Genomic DNA, 26,894 nt, shown 5'->3' on the forward strand with positions numbered 1-26,894 from the left:
TTTTCTCCACCTCAACTAACAGCTCCATGATTTCAGTGGAAGAGTTCCCATAGGATAATTCAGCACAGGACAATTCAATCAGCAATAGCAAGAAACTTTCATTATTTTTCTTAATCTGCAGGTCATATGGCTATAGATTTTAAAGTCAGAATGCCCATGTATTTTTTCAGTTTGGCCACCTCCACAGAAATTCACGTAGTGTCCCTTTCAACAGATCCAATGCATTGTGTTTCATTAATGCTTATTTTCTGAAAAGGAAGTCAGTTTGAACTGGAAGACATCATGAGATGGAAATCTGCTGATTCTTTTGGTAGCATGTAGTAGGGCATTGCCATTCTCCCAGATAAAACAGCAAGGTAATTTCAAAGAGAGCTCCTAAATCTACATAGTATTGGTTGTGTAGACAAAGCACATGATATTGTTCCTACTCTCTGAATAGACATTTTATGGAACTAGTCAGTGACAACCATTAATACCTGGACTGAAGAATCCGAGCTGTCAATTGTGATAACGAAATAAAATTCATACTGCTCCCTGCCAGGTCTGTGGTTCAAACTGGAACTTTGATTCCTTTCTCACCATCCAGTGATTTTAGATATTCTTTGTGCCAGTTGAATTTACCCTGTTAAAAGTTCTGAGGGAAGTAAGCATAGAAGGGAAAGAAGTGTTTGGCAGCTAGTGGTCCTGCACCTGATCCTCACCTCTAGCAGGAGCAGTGACTACGCTAGTTGGGGTGGCCATCCACAGAAAAGGGCCCATGAGCTTGGTGGTTAGATCAAGGATGTGTAGGCATGAGGAAGGGCTTCTGCTTTTCCTAACTAGGGCTGACATCCATCCTTATGTCATCTGAAAACTGGAATCATCACCAAATCTCCTAAGAGCAGTTGGACCACACTTGCACTGGGAGTTTCTCACATGTAGGAGGGCTGATGGCATAGCAACTGTGATGGGGAGTGAGATAGCTAAAATCTACCACTCCTATTTTGCTTTGCTTTTTCCCTTCATTCATGACCGGACAGATCCCCAGCTTGGCTCACTGGTTGGCCACACAAAGTGGTGTCATCACAAAGGGAGGGAGGGAGAGCCTGACTCGGGGGCAGTTGCACCGGACTGCCCCTTGCAGCTGCAGCTGTGATTAGGTCAGCCTCAGCAAAACCCTAGCTACTCAGTCGCCTTTGCCTGCCAGGAAACCAAGGAAGCCCGAGTGAAAAAGAAAGTACAACAAAATGCATAAAGGCCATTCTTAAGTACTGGACACCTCTCCTCTGTGCTCACTCTCAGCTCTGTGTAAATACGTACCAGGGATGTGGTGCAGGGCTTGAGCCCACGGCTTTGGGCTCTGTGATCCTAATATAAAAAGGGCAGCGAACTGAAGAGAGAGATTTAGTTTTGAAGGGCTTTGCTTTCAGAGCAGCAATAGCATGATGCATAGAGCTCTTGGAGCTGCCGCAGCAACGTTTTTTCCAGTGATGCAGAGCTCTGATTTCCATTGCTCTCACTCCATTCTTCAAAAGGAGAGTCATCCACTTCACGCTGCTCCTAGGGTCCTTCCCCATGGCTCAGCACACCAAAACACCAATAGCCAGCTGCATTTCTCCCCTCCCTCATTCCTTCCCTTTTCTGCTTCTTCCTGGGAGAAATGGAAGTGGATCGGATCATCATTATATCCCTTCACTTGTTCATTTGAAAAAAAATATTTTCAAATGTGTTTAATTGAGATTGTTTTGTGTTTTCCCCTTGCATAAGTGCTGCAACACAGGTAGGGAAGGAGAGATGACCTTGCAATGAAGACAGGGATATAAAGCACTGGTTCATTTCCCAACTCTGCCTGAAATTTCCTGTGTTACCAAAATTGCTTATTGTCTCTGTGTTAAACCTGTGGAACAGGGTTGCATTTCCTTTCTTTATTGCTGCCCTTCACTCATATAGTGTTCACCATAGCCTATCCCCAGTTCTTGGTAATACGGAAGCAAACTGAAGGATAACAATATATTTCACTCACTTCTTCTTTCCTTCAGTTTCTCTGCACGCCTTTTTCTCTCTCCACACCTTCTGTAGAGACTTTACTCCAGCAAGTCAAAGGTCTCTCTTAGCTGACTGAATCTTTTTTTGTGTGCATAAATAATTCCAGATGGGGACCCTCTCCTTATGACCAAGGGAAGAGTAAATAACAGCATACATTGCTCCAGGCTGGGAACAGGTGTAAATGTGGCATAATAGAAATTCCATCTAAGGGAATAAATTTTCAGACCATTTTAGTTGGTTGATGCTAGTCACATCTTTGAAAGCATTTTACTTAAATCATAAAAGAAAAAAAAAATCCTCTGCCTCTCACAAACACAGACTCAGATGCACCATTTCCTTCTCCAGCAATATCCATTTCTGTAAACATAAGGGTTTTTTGGTCCTTCTAATACACCTTTACGTTTCTTACTCATGCCAAGTAGATAGAAAGGCTATTACCACTCTAGTTTTTATATAGAAATTTTGTTGCACATTAATCTAATCTAACGCAATTCAGGACATTTATGAAGCACAGAAGTATAGGTTTGAGACCTGGTTACCAGGGATCTGGAGAAGGCTGGGGTGCTCAATGACTTTTTTGCCTCTGTCTTTACTGGCAAGTGCTCTAGCCACACCGCATAAGTCACAGAAGGCAAAGGCAGGGACTGGCAGAATGAAGAACTGCCCACTGAAGGAGAAGATCAGGTTTGAGACCATCTAAGGAACTTGAAGGTGCACAAATCTATGGGACCTGATGAGATGCATCCATGGGTCCTGAGGGAACTGGCGGCTGAAGTTGCTAAGCCACTATATCATATTTGAGAAGTTGTGGCAGTCTGGTGAAGTTTCCACTGACTGGAAAAGGGGAAACATAGCCTCCATTTTTAAAAAGGGAAAAAAGTAAGACCTGGGGAACTAAAGGCCAGTCAGTCTCACCTCTGTACCCAGCAAGATCGTGGAGCAGTTACCCCTGGAAACTCTGCTAAGGCACATGCAAAATAAGGAGGTGATCAGTGACAGTTAACATGGCTTCAGTAAAGTCAAACCACGTCCGGCAAATTTGGTGCCCTTCTATGATAGGGTTAGAGTGTTGGTGGATAAGGGAAGAGTAACAGACATACTCTGCCTGGACTTGTGCAAAGCGTTAGACACTGTCCCGCACAACATCCTTGCCTCTAAATTGGAGAGACGTGGATTTGATGCATGGACCCCCTGATGGACAAGGAATTGGCTGGATGGCTGCACTCAAAGAGTTGTGGTCACTGGCTCGATTTTCAAGTGGAGACCACTGACGAGTGGTGTTCCTTAGGGGTCGGTATTTGGACTGGAACTGTTCGACATCTTTGTCAGTGACATGGATAGTGGGATTGCGTACACCCTCAGCAAGTTTGCTGATGACACGAAGCTGTGTGGAGCAGTCAACACACTGGAGGGAAGGGATGCCATTCAGAGGGACCTGGACAGGCTAAAGAGGTGGGCCCATGCAAACCTCATGAAGTTCAACAAGGCCAAGTGCAAGCTCCTTGGGTGATCTGAAGCACAAATACAGGCTGGGTGGAGAATGGATTGAGAGCAGCCCTATGGAGAAGCACTTGGAGCTGTTGTTTGATGGGAAGCTCAACATAAGCCGTCAATGTACACTCACAGCCCAGAAACCCAGCTGTATCCTGGGCTGCATCAGAAGTGTGGCCAGCAGGTCAGGAAAGGTTATTCTCCCCCTCTATTTCGCTCTCGTGAGACCCCGCTTAGAGTGCTGCGTCCAGTTCTGGAGTCCCCAATGTAAGAAGGACATGGAGCTGTTGGATCAAGTCCAGAGGAGGGCCACAAAGATGATGAGAGGGCTTCTCCTATGAAGACAGGCCGAGAGAATTGGGGTTATTCATCCTGAAGCAGAGAAAGCTTTGGGGAGACTTTATAGAAGCCTACAGGTACCTAAAAGGGGCCTACAGGAAAGATGGGGAGGGACTCTTTGTTGGAGAGTGTAGTGATAGGATGAGGGGTAATGGTTTTAAACTGATAGAGCGTAGTTTTAGAATAGATATTATGAGATATATTGGATGGGACTTTGAGTAACCTGGTCTAGTGGAAGGTGTCCCTGCCTATGGCAGGGGTGTTGGAACTAGATGTTCTTTAAGGTCCCTTTCAAACTAAACAATTCTAAGATTCTATGATCCTGTGATTCTATGATTCCATTTGTTTTACAACTAAGGAAGAAGCAAATATCTATTTTCACTTTTAGCCAACAGGCAGGAATAAAGACAGAGCATTGCAGCTATCAATTTTAGTCTTAGGAGCTAAGAGAGCAAGGATATGGAGCTGAAAGTAAAAAGAGGCAAACTCTCTTGGTAGCTGCTTTTAAAAATGCGCTAGTTCATGTTGGTTTGTAATTAAAATGTCTTCTTCTCACTGCTGTGTTCTCCTAAGGGGCACTGGGATTTAATATCCCAATAATGGAGATTTAAATGTATTAAAGTTGGAATGCACAAGATTTTGCATTGCCCATGTTGTCATGGGAGCTACTTATGTGAGTAACTGCAATTCCAGATACAAGTTTCAGAAGCTAGCCTATAGCACTGCAGTGTTTTCCCCTTGTCTTTCTAGGTTTTTGTGTGTTTCCCTTATTTTATTCCTCTTATTCTTTCTCCAGGTTCCTGCTCTTTCCATTTCTCCTGTGCTAGGGCAGAGTGTTCAATCATTTCTAATATAGCAGTTTTGATACAGAAAAGCAAAAAGTCAGGAAGCATAGAGGAGCTATGCCTGAGTGCACTCCATTACAGGGCTGGCCAGACAAAGCTCAGGTTCTGCCCCAGCAGTGATTGCAAGCCCAGGGCAGTATAAATACCCTGCAGGTGGTGAACACGCATCCTTCTGGGGATGAGGTAAGTGCAGGACAAGAAGTGAATAAGGATGGGATTACTATTCATGAAACCTGTTCATCGCTTATTAACACTGCACTTTTTGTGATTTATATTACTACTTTCACTGCCCACCACACACTTCTCATAAGTCAACACCACTTCACCGTGGATGAAGCAATGCTCCTGGTACCAAGATCTGCTGCAGGCACAAAGCAGGTAGTTTCTCAGAGCACCAAATATTTAGCGACTTTGATTGACTGCAGGTTGGTAAGGACAGGTCTTTCACAGTTAGCCTGAGGCAGTAAATTGGGGATAGTGAATTGTTACTCTAGCAGTGGAGCGACTCAGCATAAGGACCCATCAAAGACAACTGACAGAAATAAAACTCTTTATGTATAAAATATACTTCTGGTCTGATTGTAAATCCTCATAAGCAAGGTGATCAAAGAAGAACATGAAACAAAAAGCCTTTATCAAGGGTATGCAAATTTTGACACTCATGTCCTCTTCTTTTCCACAGTGCATGGTCAAAGAGAAATGTAGAGTCTGAGTTCAAAATGATGCTTCCCATACACTGTTAAAGTAAATCCTGTTGTAAGCATTTCAGGTATTTGCCCTAGGATCCAAAGCAACAATGACTTATAGGAACAGCCCATCAGTCTCTGCAACAAAGTAGGTTCAGCCAGCCTAAATCACTCATAATATTTGCATGCCATTATAATGGCTGCTGTGTCTGCCTATAGAATCACCTTGTGGGCAGTGCTGAGTTCATTTGCTTTGGCAAATTCATCAAATTCATTTGCTTGAATTCATCTTGAAGAAGTATCTTCATCTTTCAGAGAAGACAGTGATAGTGAGAAAAATATGTTACCAGGTTATCAACAAAGGTCTTCTCTTGATAGGAGCCTCTGGGTGTGCTGGGATCCATTTAGTGCAAATTCCAGGCAGGTTGGAGAAAAATGTCATGACACATGGAAAATTTCCAGTGTACTACCAGAACCAGCGTATGCTCCAGACTGACTAACAGCAAGCTTAAAAGAGTTATGCACCTGGCCCAGGAGATGGCCTTGTTGACTGTTGGAGGAGCTGACATTAAAAAAAAAGAAGGCTGGAGATGCCCACGGATTTTTTTAAATTGCTTTTCTAGCCATGTGATGTTTAGACTAGGGAAAAACTCACACCACTGGAGTATAATTCAAACACTCTGTTTCTCTGGGCTTGTTATAGGACAGAAAAAAATAACAATAGCCAATGAATTTATAAAAAAATGATTTACATAATTTACCATGCTTTCACGAACCTATAAAGTTTTACATTTTCCTTTCATTTAGGGGGCAGTATGCATATTTGTTTTCATGCACAAATGCAACCACAGCACTGAACAACTGACCAATACTTTTTTCCTGCTTTACCAGTAAGATAAAGCCAAACAGGGAGAAATCGCTGTCATCATAATTTGGGATGCATTAACTTCTTTCTTTTGAGGTCTAGGAGTCTTGACTCGAAAAGCTTTGAGCAGGAAAGGGCAACTTTTGCTGTGAGGGATCAAGCTGGATGTACTGCTGATCTTGTAGCAGTTTCTCGCTACTAAGGGGAGAGAGTTGGTGGCTGTGAGCTTGCAGTAAAAAGACGGTTGCAGTGGTTTGAGAGGATATGGTTTTGCAGAGCCCTATTAATCCCTGTTACAACTGCTGGCGAACACATAAAGGAGTTTCAGAGATCGCTTTTCCTTTTTAGGTCCATCACTGAACAGGAACTGCTGCTGCCTGTGCAACCATTTCCCGCCTTACACTCCCAGAAATAGGGGCCTGGTCCCAGGAAGCCAGTGATGCCCAAAGAAATTATTTTCCTGAGTTTCTTTAGAGTCAGGCCCTAGTAATCTAAGACAGGAGGATGCAACTGGCAGCCTGCTGACTGAATTTGGCTTACAGGACAACTCCTGCTGGGCCACTGCTTTTTCCCTACGCTGACAGGCGACTCTGCTTTGCTTTGCCAGCAGGGAGACAGGAGTTTTGGCCTACAAGTCCTTCTTGTTCCTCTGCTCCTCTTGTCCTTCATGAAGGGGGTCCCACTGAAGCAATGAGATAGCTCTTTTTCATGCCCCTGGAGTCAATCAAAATAAATCCTACTGAGTCATGACCCCAGTTAAACTGTGTTCATGTCCTGGAGCCCCGGGAAGCTGTACGTGCTTTGGAGTGATGGGCCTGATTCGTGCTCTTGGCTTCATATCTTCATTGGAGAAGAAAAGGGCATCGACGATGCACAAATAATTGAGCACTCCTGCAGCTACGCTCTGTACTTTATGAGCAAACACATCACAGGCAGCAATTGGGAAATCATGAGCAGGAGTGTGGACTGGAAGGCAAACCCGAACATCTGTACCCTCACCAGTGAAACGGCATGGAAAACCTGGGAAAGGATCACAAGTGTTTATCATGTGGCTAATGAGGTCCTCCAGAAAATTCTGGCACAATTCTTAAAAAAGATGAAAGCATCTTTGAAATAAATCTATTGTCAGCCTCAGATGTGATGTTACATTTAAAGCGCAAAGAAAGTTCTAAGCTGTAATGAGCTAAATAGTTAGAAGCAGGCCAACCAGTTGCATCTTTTGTTTAAAACTCAGAGTAGTCCTTAAGGAGAAGCAAAGTTGAGTCAACAGAGCCATAGGAGACTGCACAGACTCCTGCAGTGAGCGGTGCAGAGAACAGGGACTCCTGCACCACATTTTAGCCACTCTTAGGACTAGACTTGGCTGCCCACCATCTTCAGGCACAAGCAGTAGGGCACTCCAGGGCACAGGATGAGGCTGTTCGGGGTCAGGCAGGTGGGCTGGGAGCAGGTGGCTCGGCTCAGGCACACTTCTCCCATCTGCCTCCAGCCCTGAGGTCTCAGTGGGCAGCGAGGGAGGTCAGATCAGGGAGCACTCCTAAGGCCCCTCTGAAGAAGGGATTTGGAAGAGGATGAGTCTGGTAGTACACAGATATATAACAGATTTTTTTTTTCAGTAAGGATAATCAAAACCTTATTTTTCATACTTCACCTCAGCTTTTTGTCGTGTGACTGTTCAGGCCTTAGGACAGAAGCACCCACATCTCCATTGGAGATGTCTTGACACATTTGTAAGTAAAAACAATAAATCAATAGGAGTCTCTCCACTGACTTCAGAGATCACTGGATTGGGCTTTCTCTGTCAATACCGATTAGGGATCTTTGCTCCTCATTCACAGCCACTGCCATTGAAATGAATTGGCTGCAACATTACCATAAAACAATGCACATTGCTCTGCATCTTCCCACAAAATCATTGCTTGATAGTTTTACAGACAACTCCCTTGGGGAAGAAAATAGTAATGAGATGGTAAGTCACAGTAATGCTCCTCTGCTGTTCTTTGATACTGTCCAGCTAACACGTGTCAGAGATGGAAGTAAATGCAGGAAAAAATAAAGTCAGCAGAAAATTTTCAAGTGGAATTTGCAATCACTAAATGTAGAAACTGGGTGTAAATCTCTATCTCATCTTTTGTGCTTAACTTACATGTTTAAGTCAGTGTAATGAAAATCAGAGAGTGCTCACTCCAAATGCTCACACAGTCTTGGAGGAGCTCATGAATTCAGGGAGAGGACTCTCTCTGATAAAAAAGAACGAAGGGTAATTGTAGTAGGCAATTCCCTTCTGAGAGGGACAGAGGGCCCGATATGCAGAGCTGACCCTCACCACAGGGAAGTGTGTAGTCTACCCGGAGCCCGGATCAGGGACATCACCAGGGTACTTCCCACCCTGGTGCACCCGACAGACTACTATCCACTGCTGGTATTCCAGATGGATGGGCAGGAAGCTGCATCCCGTAGCCTGAGGGGAATGAAGCAAGATTTCAAGGCCTTGGGGCGGATGGTGAAGGACTCTGGGGCCCAAGTTATTTTCTCTTCTTTCCTTCCATCTTCACGTGATGATGTGGGATGGAATGGAAAAATTAAGTCAATAAATGATTGGCTTCAGGACTGGTGCTACAGGCAGGGCTTTGGTTTCTTTGATAACAGCTGGTTTTATAGGACACCGGTCTGGACAGTGACATGTGGGAAAGGTTTATCTCACAGGGGCAAAAGGATGCTGGGGCAGGAGCTAGCAGGGCTCATTTGGAGGGCTTTAAACTAGATTCGAAGGGGGGTGGGGTTGTTACTGAGCTTGCATTGGTGGGGCAGCACTCCAGAATTGATAAAGGCCAGGAGGCCTCCCACACCCATAGGGTGAAATCGGTGTGCTCAGCTCGCTCCCTGAAATGCCTGTACACCAATGCACGCAGCATGGGGAATAAGCAGGAAGAGTTAGAAACTCTTGTTCGGTCAGGAGATTATGATCTGGTGGCAATTACAGAGACATGGTGGGACAGCTCACATGACTGGAATGTGGTCATGGGTGGCTATGTCCTTTTCAGGAAAGACAGGCCAGCCAGGCGAGGTGGTGGAGTTGCCCTTTACGTGAGAAAGCAACTACAATGTACCGAGTACTGTCCACGTGCAGTTGAGGAGCAAGTTGAGAGTCTGTGGGTGAGGATTAAGGGACAGGCTGGCAGGGGTGACACTGTTGTGGGTGTCTATTACAGGCCACCAGATCAGGGGGAGGAAGTTGATGAGGCCTTCTATGGGCAGCTGAGAGTGGCCTCACAGTCACAGGCCCTGGTTGTCGTGGGGGATTTTAACTTTCCGGATGTTTGCTGGAAGGACTACACAGCCAGCCAGCCTCAGTCTAGGAGGTTCCTCCAATGCATTGATGACAACTTTCTGATGCAAATGGTGGAGGAGCCGACTAGGAGAGGTGCACTGCTGGATCTCGTCCTCACTAACAAGGAGGGTCTGGTGCAAGGAGTAAAGGTTGAAGGCTGCCTTGGCTGCAGCGACCATGAGATGGTGGAGTTCATGATCTCGGCTGGTGGAAGCAGAATAGCAAGCAGAATTGCAACCCTGGACTTCAGCAGGGCAAACTTTGGCCTTTTCAAACAATTACTAGGGGAAATCCCGTGGACAAAGCTGTTTGAAGGTAAAGGTGCCCAGGATAGCTGGTCAGCATTCAGGGACTGCTTCTACCAAGCTCAAGATCAGAGCATCCCGACACGTAGGAAGTCAAGGAAGGGAGCCAGGAGACCTGTGTGGCTAAACAGGGAACTGCTTGGCAAGCTCAAGTGGAAGAAGAGAGTTTATAGATCATGGAAGGAGGGGCTGACCACTTGGGAGGAGTACAGGGCTGCTGTCAGGGGATGTAGAGAGGCAACTAGGAAAGCTAAGGCCTCCTTAGAGTTAAACCTGGCAAGAGGGGTCAAAGACAACAGGAAGAGCTTTTTCAAATACATGGCAGATAAAACTAACACCAGAGGCAATGTAGGCCCACTACTGAATGGGGTGGGTGCCCTGGTGACAGAAGATACAGAGAAGGCAGAACTATTGAATGCCTTCTTTGTCTCTGTCTACTCTGTCGGGGGCTGTCCTGAGGAGTCCTGTTCTGCTGAGACCCCAGATGAAGATGAAGTCAAATCAATGGATGGGTTTGCCTTAGTTGATGAGGACTGGGTCAGAGACCAGTTAAGCAACCTGGACATCCATAAATCCATGGGTCCAGATGGGATGCACCCGCGGGTGCTGAAGGAGCTGTCTGAAGTCATTGCTGGACCACTCTCCACCATCTTTACCAAGTCTTGGGAAACGGGCGAGGTGCCTGAGGACTGGAGGAAAGCAAATGTCACTCCAGTCTTCAAAAAGGGCAAGAAGGAGGACCCGGGTAACTATAGACCGGTCAGCCTCACCTCCATCCCTGGGAAACTGATGGAGCAGCTTATCCTTGGTGCCCTCTCAAGGCATATCAAGGATAAGAGGGTTATTAGGGGCAGTCAGCATGGCTTTTCCAAGGGGAAGTCATGCTTGACCAACCTCATAGCCTTTTATGAGGAAATAACGAGGTGGATGGATGATGGCAGAGCGGTGGATGTGGTCTACCTTGACTTCAGTAAAGCATTTGACACGGTCTCCCACAGCATCCTCATGGCTAAACTGAGGAAGTGTGGACTGGATGACCGGATAATTAGGTGGACTGCGAATTGGCTGAAGGAGAGAAGCCAGAGAGTCGTAGTCAATGGGGCAGAGTCCAGTTGGAGGCCGGTAACCAGCGGAGTGCCTCAAGGGTCGGTACTGGGGCCCATATTATTCAATATATTCATTAATGATTTAGATGAGGGAATTGAGTGTACTATCAGCAAGTTTGCTGATGACACTAAGCTAGGATGAGTGGCTGACACGCCAGAGGGCTGTGCTGCCATCCAGAGAGACTTGGACAGGCTGGAGATTTGGGCAGGGAATAACTTAATGAAATACAACAAGGGAAAGTGTAGGGTCCTACATCTGGGCAGAAACAACCCCAGGTTCCAGTATAGGATGGGGAGCTACCTGTTAGAGAGCAGTGTAGAGGAAAGGGACCTGGGGGTCCTGGTGGACAGCAGGATGACCATGAGCCAGCACTGTGCCCTTGTGGCCAAGAAGGCCAATGGCATCCTGGGCTGTATTAGAAGGGGGGTGGTTAGCAGATCGAGAGAGGTCCTCCTTCCCCTCTACTCTGCCCTGGTGAGACCGCATCTGGAATATTGTGTCCAGTTCTGGGCCCCTCAGTTCAAGAAGGACAGAGAGCTGCTGGAGAGAGTCCAGCGTAGGGCAACTAAGGTGATTAAGGGAGTGGAGCATCTCCCTTATGAGGAAAGACTGAGGGAGCTGGGTCTCTTTAGTTTGGAGAAGAGGAGACTGAGGGGTGATCTTATTAGCGTTTATAAATATATAAAGGGGGAATGTCATGAGGATGGAGCCAGGCTCTTCTCAGTAGCAACCAATGATAGGACAAGGGGTAATGGATTCAAGCTGGAACACAAGAGGTTCCACTTAAATTTGAGAAGAAACTTCTTCTCAGTGAGGGTGACAGAGCACTGGAACAGGCTGCCCAGGGAGGTTGTGGAGTCTCCTTCTCTGGAGACATTCAAAACTCGCCTGGACACCTTCCTGTGCAACCTCGTCTAGGTGTTCCTGCTCCGACAGGGGGATTGGACTAGATGATCTTTTGAGGTCCCTTCCAATCCCTAGCATACTGTGATACTGTGATACTGTGGAGGAAGTAATGATGGAAGAATTTGACTACTGTGCAGGAAGAGAGAGATAGGGAAGGACTGAAATAAAATGTGGATCAGGAAAATCAGATCACCATGACAAATACAAATGAGCTCTGAAAGAGTTTCTGAGTAGAGTCTCTAAGACCTGTAACAAAGTTTGATATGTTTTGGGAACAAGATAATGAGATCAGGGAATCAGTGCTAGCCTGGTCCCTACAGAGCATGACACACTTCTGATACGCATACAAAGTCGTTTCTCACAATATAGCAGCTCAGGCTCTTGTCCCTTTGAATCTCCTAATCTAATCCCTGTCATCCTGGGAAGAGCTGGCTAGAAAAACCCAGCTGCTTTCTGAAATGTTACCTGTGATTCAACAAGTGGGTCAGTACTAAATCAATAATACCGCATTCATTTCTGTGCAAGCCCTTCACTGAGGCTTTTCTGGGTGAGTGGTGATGGGCTGAATCTGATGACTCCTAACTCAGCTCCTTGGTAGGAATCTGCACTTGGCCTGAAAGCTAAAAGCAATCAGTGTGATGACAATAAGCATGGCAGCAAGATGCCATAGACACCTTTTCCATGGCTCAGGGAATATTTGAGATGCAAACTATCTGCATATGTAGAGGTACTCTGCACTATGAGGCTGTTTCCACTGAAAGGGCATCTAAAAGAGATAAAAATGAATTGTCATCATTATGGACTGGATTTCTGCCAGCTGCTTAGTAATTAGAATTTTAATTGCCCGGTAATAAAAGTTTTAATTACTCAGCAATTAGTGCTTGAAGTTTCAAGTGCTTCACATGCGCTCAACTGCATTCTTTAATTGCCAAGAGCAGAAGATGAAATAGCCCCAGTGTGTTTCAGCAAAGCTCGGAGCAAGAGGGGTGAACATCAGTGAGGGAGCAGCAGCAGAAAATGGGTATAGCTCCAGTTACCTGTGGTCATCCAGGCAAACACTCTTGCAGAGCAGAACCTGCAGGCAGCATGTGACCAACCTCACCACCTCGGCTGGGCCAGAAAAGATGCTCGGGTGGTAAAGGCATCACGCTGGGGAAAGGCCACTGCAGAGACTAAGTCCTTTTCAACACCTCTGTTCTTTTACTTGGTGCATTCATCCCTTCAGGCTTTTAGTCACATACCCTGCAAGTACTATTTGGTTATTTTAACAAATTTTAATCTAAACTCACATGGGTCGAATAGGAAGCACCTAGCTCTGTAGGTGGCTTACCAAAATGCTTGAAACTCATCCCTGCAGAATGCATTTACAGTTAGTAGTATCCACGTGCAGTATGTTTATTGCAATTCAACAAACTATTTTACCTATATTATATTCCCTAGCTAATTCAAGGCCAAAACACCCTTTGCTATGTCAAGCATGAATTACTTCATACCTGGTCTTATCCCAATTAATTTTCCTTATGCTAGATAGTAAGGGTTCTAATTAACACAATCTCTGAGGGCCTGGTTTCTTTCTCCTTGCGTTACTTGAACTTAAATATCATTAACAAGCGAAACTTTAACAAAGTCAACAGTTGGCAATGGCCCAGGAAACAGGACTGAATTTAGGTTACAGAGTCTATGCCAGGTCATTATTCTTTTTTTCCTTTTTTTCCTGGTTTCCAAATTTATCTATTGGTAAACAAGTCCCAGGCTTGGACTCTGTGTTAGACACTGTATAGATACAGGACAAACAGCTAACCTCCATCCCTAATAGATTATGGTCACAGCAGTCCGTGCCGCCCATTTTATTTACAGCGAGAAGTCATACTGTGCAGTAAAACTTTGCAACAGGCAGTTCTTCGGTTGAATCTAGTATTGAAAAGTGCTTTCTCTTTTCAGTGTTTGCCACCCTATGGAACCTCTCTTTTCCCATTATTATTTTCCAGCTATGCTTTTCCCAGCTGCTCAGCGATTCAGGAGGTCCTCAGCTGCCTTCCTTAGCCCAGTGCTACAAAACTCGCTGGAAGATGTGGTCCTGCTTTATGAGGTTCGGTATATGGGAGCAGACGGTACCTTAAGCACTAAGCAAGACTGGGGTTACTATCCACACTGGGGCTATCCACTACCTGTCTTTTACTTATCCCAGCAGTAAATCCATTGCTGACTATGTAATAGCTCACCAGATGGGAGGGAACGGGCATATATATGACAAACTCGGCTCTTTCAGCACTCAAGCAGACAGCAGTTGCTTGCAGTACCTCAAACGTGGGTTCTAGCTCATTGACAGGCAAAGCGAAAACCAGTGGCGTTCCACTGAAAGCAACTTTCTTCCAGAACAGTTACGTATTAACAACACAACGCGTTTATATGCTTTGGTCTAAGACTCAGTCCCAAATTATTTGCTCAAATCATTAAAGCCACCAGTATCAGTCATTGCAAAGTAATCCCAAGGGTATGACTGTTTCACTTCAAAATTTTTCAGGTCCCCTCTTTCACGGGAGTGGAGACTGCAGATGTAATGCACAGTCTGGAACAATGTCAAATGGTCAGCTAAGGGAAAGTGGCCCACCTAAACAAGGTGCATGGCTCAAATCTATCTCTCCCACAGCTTGAGAAACTGGGATTGGATGTCCAAACAGGGTAGATGGGCTGGGAAGCCACTGCTGTGCTCTCTTGTACAGAGCCAGGCCACCACTGCTATCCCTGGCAGGATAAACGGCCTTTCCCAGCTGTGCTGCTGTCTCCACCTCTCTAATCCCCACGTGGCACCAGCAGCAACCCATACTTGTTTTGGATAACAGAAGACAACCTGCTTTTTGCTTTGCCTCTCTCCTTTCCCCATAGCCTGTCTCTCATTTTCCCAGGTAGGTAACACGGGAGTCCAATGTTCACATAGAGACTTTCTGGTCTGCCCCACCTCCACCCAGCGCAATGAGAGTTTTGTCTCCATTTGACCTAAAGTAAAGACCCAAGAACATGTTGTTAATTGACATTTACTCTGCCTAGAGTCTCTTGAAGAAGATAAATAGCTTTCTGTGTTCTGATTTTGTGCCAGTTTCTTTTAGCTGAGCTTGCCATTGACAAACATCAGAGGATCTCCATCAAAGATGAGGAGCTCGCTTCACTGAGGAAGGCTGCTGAGTTTGACACCATCTGCAATGAGATTATCCCCAAGAGCATCACAGAGATCCGCAGGCTGAGTAGCAGGCTGTCTTCCTACCCAAGGGTCCTCAAGAAAGAAGACTTTGAAAGGACAGTGCTGACCATGGTCTACACGGCCTACAGGGCTGCTCAGTCCCAGGGGCACCAAAAAGACGCTTGGGCTGAATCCTTTGTCAGTCTTTACAAAGCCCTGAAGCACGACTTGATGTTCCCATACAACAAAGAGCCATCATAGTGGGACATTTGACGCAACGGCAACTCAGCCACCTTTTCTGGTTGATAAGGGACACATGTAGCACGTCCTCCACTTTATTCTTTAAAGAGTTTAATAGCCTGCTTCATGAAAGATTATTTGTTTTCTAGCTCCCTCTTGTGGAATCCACTTCACAGTTCCGTGTTAAATGGGGAAAAGTGTTATCTTCAGTCCTGGGAATCTGATTTTTTTGGCTGGCTTGGAGGCACATTCTGTGACAGAAAAAGAAGGGAGTCTGGTGTACACCCCAGACAGAGGTGCCCTTGTTTCATCCTGTGGGTTTCCTATAAGCAATATATAAGTATACTATGTTTATGCTCACATACCTATGAGTATGTGCTGCAGAATGCTGCCTTCCTAGCTGGGAAACCAAATTCATATTTTGGCTGGCCAGTAAAAAAACATAAATAATAAAGAGATGCAAAGGGCCTCTGTAAAAGGAAGAGGTTTCATAACTGTCAGCCTTCAGAAATTATGCCAAATAGTATTCATTCCAACTATTCTTGTAAATAAGCACTGTCTGATTCACTTCATTTAGCTGAGCCAGTTTTTAATTGCAATAACATTTGCAGAAGACAAAGGGCATTGTGAACACCAGCAGTAAACAATGCCTCTGAACATATTCCCCGCTTACCAAAAGCCACCCTCCCAAACAGCCTGCAATGATTCTTTCATTATTTTAACTTGACTTTGCTTCTGCTCCTTGTTTTTTTGAAGGAAACGTGGATTTGTCTGCAGCGGAGTCAAAGGCAAGACAAAGGCCCTGTTTAATTTAACGATGACACTTTTTTCCTGGTTCTATCACTTGAACATAGGTCATCTAAACCCATGCTTCAGAATCCCCCTGAGGCAAAGGAGGAAGGTGCATGAAAACATACCTGGTGCTGAATTTAGCAGTGTGGCTTATTTTTGATGGTAAATTATATATTCACTTGTGTATATGTGTTTGTATGTTCATGTGTGTGTGCAAATAAGTGCTGAGTACATGGAAGAATTCTAAATTGTTCAGTCAGGGAATAATTGCATCTGGCCACTTAGCCCTTCACGAATCCAGTGGTGGGAATTATGAATTTGGGAGCAGTGCAAAAGCAGTACTAGTTTACAGCATTTTTTTTCCAGTGGAAATAGTGCAACTGATTGCTATAAAGAGGCGAAAAATCATAGACAGAAAATGAACAGAAAAAGGAGATATATCTTGTCAAACAGATGACTAGCAATGACAAATCCAAAATCTTCTAAATCAAATCCCCTAATTTTTGTGAACAAGTTACATGAACTCTGTTTCTCTATTGATATTAGGGGTACTTCTACTTCCAGAGCATAGGAAAAGAGCTGAACATTTACTTCGTCTTTTCATACCAGCACTCTCTATCTCTCTGTTTGCATGTCTTTAGGAGACAGGCCCAAATCACAAATCCCTGAGGCTCTAAAAGAGAATTGAGGATTCCAGCCCCAGTTCTGAATCATCTTTAATTGCTTTTGCATCACTTGAGCAAAAGGAATGAACTCTTCTGTGCCCCTTAACAGGGATACTCCAAGGACTGGAGCTGAAAAAATCCATCCAGCACCAACTTGTTGGCAGCAAACAGCAAATCATGCAAGCAGTCAGAGCACACTGGGTTTTGCAATCACCCGTGGGAATGTGGAACCACAGCAGCCTTAGGGGCAGGCTGTGGCATAAGCAGCTGGAGAAAGGGCTTATAAAAGACAGAGTCAGTCCTGTTTCTTTCAGCAGTTTCCGTACGTGTATGCATGAGTGTGCCTGTTTGCATTTTGATGTGCGTGTGTGTAGGTGCACTTTTATACCTGAAGATGGTTGTTGGCCGTCTTCAAAACCTGGCTGGCGTACGGCAAAGGAAACTGAAAAACTCAACCACAAAGCTCTGAACCACAAGTATCTCCGTCTCCTCTACTTGCACACACAGCTCCGCGCCCGCAAAGCAGCCTCGCGTTAACAGTCCACCCACCGTTTAAGCCTTCAGCATAAACACTGACAACCTGTTTGTGTTTTCTTCCCACACCATGCTTTATAAACACATGGAGGGGAAATGCCATGGAGCGCACTCCTGCCTTTCCAGCTCTGCTGCTTCTTGGCTCCCTGAAGCACCACTTGCCGGAAGAGCCTGGAACCAAGGCAACTCATAAATCCCTTACAGCCAGTGACTCCAAGTTCGCAAAGATAACAAGAAAGAGCACCACAGCAAGTATTAATCAGTTGCAGTCACCATCCAGAGAAATACCTCCCAGCCACCCTCCTCACCCCACAACAGGACTGTCCAGCAGTCAGAATTTACTCATCAGCAAGGATCCCATGGAAAAGCATTACAGATAGTTTTGAATATCCGATCATTCCCTATGGCATAGATACCTTTCTATACCTTAAAAGTCGGTAATTGAAACCTTTACGTCCCCAAAAGAAAATCAAGTCTTTTTGAGTTTCTTTCCCTCCTCCCATTACTGTGTGTAGTGTAGGAAAAGAGATTTATTCCTTGGGAATGTGCTCGGACTGCCCAGGTTTATTTAACAGAGACTGTCAATGTCATAATAAAAATATTCTACATAAAACTAATTGCAGTGTATTGATTTCAGCAGCAGAAGATTTACTATTTAGCAACTCGCAGCATGGGTAATTCGCTGCCTCACTCTGCAAAACTCTTCTTGGGAGCAACAGTACAGGAGAGAAGGGGGAACAGCCCTTCCCTCTAACAGGCAGGAGGAGGTAATAAATAGGAACGAGAGTGCCTCCTTTTTCCAGAGTTCAAGGGGGAAGGAGCACTCTGCATTAGGGCAACTCTTTGGGCTTAGGGCAGCTTCCCTCCTTCAGTATCACTTAAGATGCGGGCGTAGGTTGCCTGCTCCTAAAGGAGGGGGAGAGGAAAGACCGTTAGCTCTCCCTAGCTCAGTTTGCATCTCATTACTTCAGACTGAGTCATGTTTGTAGACAGTTCTTCTCTCATGGGGTAAAGAGCTATTGCCTCTAAATGGCACCTTTTATCCACCCTTTGACCTTACGGATCACTAAAGAGAAAAAAAAAACACCTGATTTTCTTTTCATTTAAAATAAAACTTTTTTTTTTTTTTAGCATTTTAGACATTATTTTAGTTTCTCTGACACAACTGACAAAACAGATATAAATTCACTGGCTCTATTGGACAAATCTTCACATTAAGTACATTTTTGCTTCCAGAACTAATTGCTAAACTAGCCCAAAGGGTCTCAAGATGCTATTTTTTGATGGAAGTTTCAAGGTATAGAAACTTTACACAGTCTTAGATACAACTATTAATTTCAGGAAGAATTCATGCTGCACATCAAATTCCTCTGCGCAGCTGCCTTTGCCAGTTCTTCAGGACTCAGTGTCCCACAAGCATCCCAGTTCAGTCCGAGAAGTTTAGTTTGTGTCTGGCTAACAGAGTGTGGGGAGATGACAGACAAGCAAGGCTTGGGGGCATGGAAAACCCTAAATGTGTAGCTTCCTATGAGATACAGACCAAATGGATGTCTATCTACAGGTCGTGCATGCAACCAGCCAACAGATTTAGTCCTAAATTTCCAGTGCTTTCTGCCCCACTAAGAGCATTAATAATGGCAGAGTTGTAGAAACGTTTCTCCCTTAGAAGACTAGAGTGAAAGCCTAAAAATTCCCAATTTGAGTCTGAATCCTACTGTTACTGAAGCCACATGAAGCAGTACTGAGATCAGCCCATGCCTTATGAATCAGTGATATTCATAGATCAGGATGGAAGAAACACAAAAGACAAAAGATACTGTCTAGAAAACAATTATTTATCATCAGTACTGGGACCCTGAAACAATAACAGACTGTTCAGCAACTAAAAGAGGTCTCTTTGTCCATTTGTGTGCATGTCAGAAAGAGGAGGCTGCTGATTTTCTCAAATGTTGTGACTGGGGTTTGGATAATGGGTGGAGCAACTACTACCCACCACAGTCCTCATTGGTGAATTAGAGTTGCATGAAGCTTTTTAACAAGTTTTTATCTTGAGACCAAGTATAATCTGTGTTGGAATTGCCGCCTTGTGAATTCCAAGCTCAGGGCAAAAGTAGGGTAAAGGTAGATACAAAGTAGAAGCTGAAACTATAGCGAAGAGGCAAAATCTGGAGGAGCTGCGAACGGTTTAATTTTTTAAAAAAGAATACCTGCAAGTTTGTTTCGATGGACTGAACAAGAGATTTTTGGTTTTAATAATTTTCCATCAGAAAAGAAACCTGTATTTGAGACATTCAGACTATCAAACAGGAGGAAACCTGAAATACATCTCTCCCGGTTAGTGAAATCAGGAATTACATTGCTAGATGATGGAAGAAAGAAACCTTCCAAAACATGGGGATAAGAATGCAACACAGCTACACCTGTGATCCTGAATTAAAAAGAAAAATTGTCGATAGATCACTATGCTCCAGCTTGCAAACCTCTGTATGTTATGGTGTGATAATAATTTGGATGTGCTGGTGAGTCCTACTTAAGCTGAATGTCTTTTTAATTGAAAAAACATTAAGGTTTCTTTTCAAAACAACAGATTGAAGAGTAAACAAATTAAGAAAGCTATTTTAGGTGACTGGGTGGGGATAGGAAATGAGGCAGTGAGAGACCTTTCAGGGAAATCCTAGCACAGGTGAAGGAAAACGAGGAGTGGAAGTCGGAGTATCTGAGGAACTGGAGAAGCAACCCAAGGAGAAGAAAGCCACCAGAAAGTAAAGGAGTATGGCAATGATGAAGGAGATTGTCCAATCCAGAAATCTCTTGCTCGTTGTTCTCATTCCACTTCTGCTGCTTCCTCTGCCACTTTTATACCCCAGCAGTGTAAGTACATTTTCATTTTCTTTTTAACAAAGCCTCTGAGTGCTGTAGGTAGTCAGACTGGATCAAAGTCTGCAGTGTTCAAAGACCTAAATAAGCATTGCTCTTAGAAAAATCAAGGACTCAAATTTGAAGGACTGGGAAGATCACTGAGAAGTCATCACAGTAACAACCAGAGCTACCTTGAGTCATGTCACAAGCAGAGCTGAAGAACCAGGTGAAGCTAGTAAAGCACTACTTCAAAGCAGAAATATTGTATCTCTTCTTTTTTCTGCAATGATGTGTGTGTAAGGGGGAACAAAACAAAGATATCCAATAAAACTTTCTTTAAGGAGAGGCCTTTAAAAGGAATACTTTTAGTATCTTTAGTTTTTAATGATCAGTATGCATGGAGGGACTTTCAATTTAGTCCGGGTTTATAGGACAGCAATTCAAGCAAGGCAGGAGCTGAGGCTCAGCGACAGCCATGTAGGACCGTATATGGCATCCATTATTCTAAAACAGGTGTAGGCACCTCTACTTTGCCTGCATTGCAGCTCCGGCAGCGGCTGATAAAAGATGGCTCTGAGACATACGGGACAATACAAAGAAGGGAATAGCCTGTGCTTGGCATGCAGACCGGGGAATGGGAGTGAATGCAGCTGCATTCCTGATGCTGTTTTGGAGCTACTGAGTACCCTTGGCCATGTGGTTAACTCCCCTCTATGCATGTCTCTCCAGTTGTAAACCATAAAATAACAATGTTTTCCTACCTCATAGAGATGGTGATGTTTAACCTATCAAAATTTGCAATGTATTAAAAATTCTGCAGCTGGTGCTTCCATAGCGCTAAACGTAAATCTGGCCAAATGGTGCAGCAATTCCCAGTCCTTCCTCTACCCTGCTATAGATTAATTATTCCTTCTAGTACCGGAGGATTTATGAACACAACTACTAATTTATCAAATAGAAATGCAAAGGATTAGAAATTGTATAGCAGTTTTCAAAAATAAAACTCTAGTATTTTGTTTGGAAAGGAAAACAGGATTCATAGAAAGGGAATGTTCCTCCACCACTGAACCATATGTTACACAGGAGTTTTCCTGCTCTGAACTTCAATGTATGTCTCGGCTGTCCTCTTATAGTAGTTTTCCATCTCTTCTCTCTCTGGAGGTAGTGAGTGACAAACAATCATGCTCTTCTTCAGAGAACAGCAAGGCTCACCATTTCAGAGGGGTGTGTTTTTTAAAAGGGTTTCATCTCTCCCAATGTCGCTGGAAGGGCGACACAAGAACAGATATGCCCTGACATGCCCATATGGCACTTTAACAACAGCATGCTCTATGTCCCTTGACAACCTCTCCTAGGTTATGTGAGAGTCACTGCACTAAAATTTGTCACTCGTGTTTGTTCCCTGCTGTATTCAGAGGCGCGGGATGCAATAAGGAAACTCTGATAACCCAGGGAACCGTAATAGCATCATATGGGTGCTGAAACAGATGTTCACTGACAGTATAGCTGCAAGAACTGCTATTACACAGAACAAACTCTGTGCTATTACTCTGTACTTCATGGTGTGGCTTTACTGCAGCGATATGAAAAGCCATCAGATGATACTTTACATCTACTTTATTTATAGGTGAATGACCGCAGATGGTAAAGTATAGCCGTGAATCTGACCCAGGGTTGGACAAAAGTTTATAATGCTATTAAGAAAACATCTACACCAAATAAACTCAGTTGACAATACACTATTCAAAGTGGTTTAGTGTAGTATTTACTTTGTTACAACCCATTGACTATGATTACTTCTTAAACCTGAAGTCTAAATTTGTCACCTGCTGACTTATTTATATTTTCATTTATCAGACAATTGTATTAGTTTTCTGTCTTTTTTACAGAGATCAGAATTACCAGGCGGTTTACATTTGCATTTCTGCAGGGAATCTTGATGATATCAGCACAACTCTGGAAATGTCAAAGGAGCGTTATGTGTGTAGTGGCAAGAGCGATCAAAGGGCTCAGAACTGTTTGTAGATACAGCTTATGGGAAAAATGCCCACAGTTTCTTTTCTATTATTTTACGAAAATAAACAGTTTGGTAAAAATAACCCCCAGAAAATTTGCTTGGATTCTTCTTCCCTTTCCAAAGTTTATACTTGAACTATGACTTGTACAGCAGGTTTGGGACATGCATAGGTGCCTTTCAGGTCATGACACACACAGAAAAAACATTGCGTGCTTTACAAACTGTGGGTCTTTTTCATTCTGTCCTTATTTCCCTCATTACTAACAGTGGCATGGGAGCATTTTTGTCTCTTTTTTGTTTTTTTTTTTTATTTTTAATCTTTATCTCCCTGTTTTCTTAAAGCCACCAGTGATACCATAAAACATGCCACATGAATTCAGCCAGGCAGGGCCTGCTATGACTGCTGATCCTGTGGCCACACTGAACCCAATGAAGGACATGTGGATGACTCCTCAAAAGTCAGTAAGAGTTGCTGTAAGCTGTGAGAGCTGCAGCACCAGATGATGTTGACACCTTGACATGCCAAGTCAGCAGAATGGACCCTAAAGCACAGAACAGGCTCTGAACAGTGACGGATGGCACCTTTGTTTTTATTTACACAAGCTGAAGGGAAGGAATTATAGCATGATCCTATCAGCTCAAGGATGGTAGTCCAGAGGCCAGACTACCTCTTCTTTGCACAGCTTAACAACATACCTGCAGGAAAGATATGCAGTGCACATCCTTAAGTGGGGAAATGTCCAACACAGAATTTGTTCTTTTTAATCATTCTGCGATCCTCAGATGTTTTAGTTACAAAAATTTTATGCATGACCCTTATTGTGGAATTTTTAGCCATGGCTTCCTTTCAGCATCTCTTTTCTTTTCCCCTAAGGGACTGACTGAAGATAGGTGATAGTCCTTACAACCTTCACATGTTTTCCCATTCCATGCTTCAAGCCCTGAGGTGGGTTTAACAGTAATTTTCAGCTGTACAAGAAATGAGAAGGGTGAAACAGTTAAAATAATACAGCTGCTACTTCAGCCCAGTACTTAGTAGCTCTGGTAACCGTTAATTAAATATATAAATTCAGTTCAATTAAATAGAAGAGATTAATACGTTTCTCTTGGAAACAAGCTGGTTTAAAGAACTGAGAAAATAAATAAAGTTGCTAGACAAGCTGATTAAGTTTTTAGTAGAGATTATCAAACTTGGCTTTCCTAGTACTTGCTACTTGGTTTTACACCATTTAAAAACGTGCTTTATTTTAGTTTTTTCTGTAAACTGATTACAGCCTAGTGTATAGGAAACACAAAGACTCAGGGCCCATCCCAGCTAGGTTTTCATAGAGATGCAACTTGCTTTTGCCCTATTCTATTTCCACTGTCAGTCTACTTTGTTGCTACACACAGAGGAGCAATAGAAAATAACAACCTATGCTCAAAGACATTAAAGAGAAGTATATTTTTGGAGTGAGAAAATAGTTTGGAATCAGGTTAGGATTAAATTAATGTTATGTGTTTTGGCAAAACATATGACTTGTTTCTTACATCTGCATTGCTTTAAAATAAAAATCAATGATTTTCATTAAAAGGCATTTTCATTATTCTCCTCAGACAACTGCTGGTTATCATACAGGGCCCATGCAAACTCGTAGTTTGTTAACAGAAACTAATGAGTTAAAAAATAAAAAAAAAAGTGTCAAATAGTCACTAGGTCACAAAAATGACCCTATGCTCTGCTCTCTGTGGAATATTAACCATGAAGTACAATGTAGTTAAGGGTGACTGAGCAGCATGTTGGCTAATGTTTAAGAGCCAATCCATCAGCAACATGACTCTCATCTAAAATAGTTTTGTCTTCCTAGTAGAGATTGCTAAAAATCTCTAATGCCTGTCATTTCACTTTTTAAATTTCCATTTTTAAGTCAAAATTGTTTGTTTGTTTTGTTTTACTGAGTGATCACTTGAAGCTGTTACAAACTGAACACCAGTCTTTGGAGTTTACATAGGAAGTTCGATCTAACCATGAGGAGGAACTTCTTTACTTTGAGGGTGGCAGAACACTGGAACAGGCTGACCACAGAGGTGGTGGAGTCTCTGACTCTGGAGACATTCAAAACCCACCTGGACACCACCCTGTGCAACCTGCTGTAGGTGAACCTGCTCTGGCAGGGCGGTTGGACTAGATGATCTCCAGAGGTCCCTTCCAAACCTGACCATTCTGTGATTCCGTGAACCAGTATAGCAATACCATTTCATACAATGCCTGTTTCATAATCCATTAATATTAAAAGCCCACCTCTGATCTCATCCATTCTAAGCCAACCTTCTCTAGCCTCTCTTACCTCTCTTATAATATTTTATTGGGAGCAATGAAGCTATAACTGCAATATAACCTTTTATTGTAATATTTTGCTGAAGGACCTGATCACAGAGGACTAGTGAAACCTGTACTGGAGAGCTAAAAACCTAAACCACCCTTCTACAATAGTTAAGGAAGAGAAACAAATATGCACATTTCTTTGTGGTTCAGCGTACTTGTCCATCCATAAAGGATGATAAATTTCTCCAATAGCCTTTCAGATACTCTTTATAGTCTCCAAAGTAATTGGAGTGTGTCTGATTCCAGGAAATTATTTTTCCTGGTAACCTTATTTCAGGCGTTTTGGTGGCCCTGCTTATTTGAATCAGAACTGTTTAATGTTACACTTTTCTGAAATAGGAGTCAGAGCAAAGTCTGGCAGTTAATTTAAACCCAAGCTTCCGAGTAAGCTTGGCTGCAATTTGTGAGCAAGTAGAGGAAATGGCACGTAGTGATCTTTCTTAACTTTTTCTCTGGGCTGTGTTCTGTCTGTTATTACTATAAGCTGTACTAAAAAAGAGGAACAGCTGATTTGTTAGGGGTAATGTAAAAAGGACATGTATAAACATGAATTTAAATACAAGCTATTGATTCATTCCATTGAAACCACATTCCTGTATAGTCTGACTTTAGACTTTATCACCTTATTCACAAAACTGATTGTAAAAAAATGAAGAGTAATACACACTCGTTGATTTGCACAAGGATCTGCAGGAATTGGTTGTGTGACTTCTTGAAAGCCGCTTAAATTGTGAGTCATCCAGTCAGGAAACAAAAGTAGTTAAATTATATTTAACACACTCAAATATCATTTGTTAACAGTGAATTTTCTAAACAATAGCCATTGTGAGCTGTGAGTCCACACAGCTCGATAAGTTCATACAGAACATTCAGTGAATAATGAAGAGCGGGTAGATTTATAGCTGGTGTAAATCAGTGCAGACCTACTAGCTGCCATAGAACTGCCGGTTGGACCCAGTACAAGAGCTGGCTTCAAATTTGAGAAAAGGAAAGGGAAAAAAAAATCCTGAAGACAATTTCTGTAATTATTTGCAGCAAATATCCCCAGGTTTCTAAGCATGACAAACTAAGCCCAAGGACAACTCCACTGAATGCCATAGATAAAGACATACCTACCTAAAAAAAAAAAAAAAAAAAATGGACCAGAAGACTTCTGTGGACTAGCTGTGTTCTCCTGTAAAAATATTCCTCAAATAGCACCTTTCTCCATCACATACCAGCTCTCCATGAACGCTTAGCATGATGTTGACATGGCTTTCTCTACCAGAACCTTGGACAGCAGCAAATTTTTGTGATTAATTCTATTAACCCCGTTGCCTCTGAGCCCTTCGGGTCTGTGGTCTTCTCCCAAGGGCCTGTAGAAATCACCTGAGAAAATAAAATCAACTGAAGCAAAATGTAGGTTTGCACGCTGTTTAAAAAAAGGAATCTTTCAGAGCGCTTCCCAATAGAGCCGCAATGTGTCTTTATCCTTGCTATGGCAAATGTGAAGGTTTTCATCTGTTTCTGAAAACTATAGGTTCTTGTTCTTGTGCAATATTGGAGAGAGAGCTGTGTAGAAATATCAGCTCCACAGGCCACTGAAGAGTCATGGTTGAATGTTTGGTAAATATTGGGTTACAAAATTCAAACAAATTGGTAAACGCACTTGGAACCATTATTTTGGTGATGAAAACATTTATCCCAATGTGTTGCCCTAGCTTATGTGCAAAACCTTTCATTAGCATCATCTTCTGGAACTGGCCTTTTTGATGATAGCTTAGATTCAGGCCCAATCAGCTGCACCTTAAGAGGTTATGCAGTCCTCATGGAATTTTTTAAGTCCGGGAACCCCCAGTCTGCCGAGTCCTATGAACATGTTCACAAAGGCTTCCACAGCAGGTGGTGTGGCAGTAACATGTAACCTCCATGCTTTCTCCCTACAGGAAGCCTCATGTGCCTATGTGCTGATTGTGACGGCTGTGTACTGGGTCTCTGAAGCAGTACCTCTTGGTGCAGCAGCCTTAGTTCCTGCTTTCCTATACCCACTTTTTGGAGTCATGAAGTCCAGTGAGGTCAGACCAGTATGCTCTTTTTTATCATTTAATCTTCTTACTCTCAGTTAACTATTTGAATTGAACTAATCTTAGCGGACTAGCAAGACTAAGAAGTGTGGGAGGAAGAAGTGTACATCCTGTAGTGTGCAACCTGGGCCAACCAGCTCATATGCTAAATATGAGGCCACATATTCCAATAAGAGTTACCATTTACTGTATAAGACTAGATAATTTTGTTATCCAGGTGAATTTCTACTCCTTTTTACAAGCTGTAACCTTAGTGCCACCTTGTAGCCAGGAGTTCTAAG

At 43.3% G+C, this 26,894-nt stretch overlaps 2 protein-coding genes across 2 annotated transcripts in view; both read left to right on the forward strand.

The window, feature by feature from the left end:
* FAM180A (family with sequence similarity 180 member A) overlaps window positions 1–15,406 on the forward strand; it is a 29,942-nt gene extending 14,536 nt beyond the window's left edge. The window contains exons 2-3 of the mRNA XM_082479282.1: window positions 13,889–13,989; window positions 14,998–15,406. Coding sequence (XP_082335408.1) covers window positions 13,889–13,989; window positions 14,998–15,339 — 443 coding nt within the window. The 3' untranslated portion in view covers window positions 15,340–15,406. The remainder of the gene's footprint in view (window positions 1–13,888; window positions 13,990–14,997) is intronic.
* Window positions 15,407–20,066: 4,660 nt separating this feature from the next.
* The window catches only part of SLC13A4 (solute carrier family 13 member 4), a 29,280-nt gene continuing 22,452 nt past the window's right edge, over window positions 20,067–26,894 (forward strand). The window contains exons 1-2 of the mRNA XM_082480253.1: window positions 20,067–20,180; window positions 26,476–26,604. Of these exons, the coding sequence (XP_082336379.1) occupies window positions 20,082–20,180; window positions 26,476–26,604 (228 nt within the window). The 5' untranslated portion in view covers window positions 20,067–20,081. The remainder of the gene's footprint in view (window positions 20,181–26,475; window positions 26,605–26,894) is intronic.

The sequence above is a fragment of the Vanellus vanellus genome (genome assembly GCF_965231255.1).
Source record: "Vanellus vanellus genome assembly, chromosome: 1".
NCBI lineage: Eukaryota > Metazoa > Chordata > Aves > Charadriiformes > Charadriidae > Vanellus > Vanellus vanellus.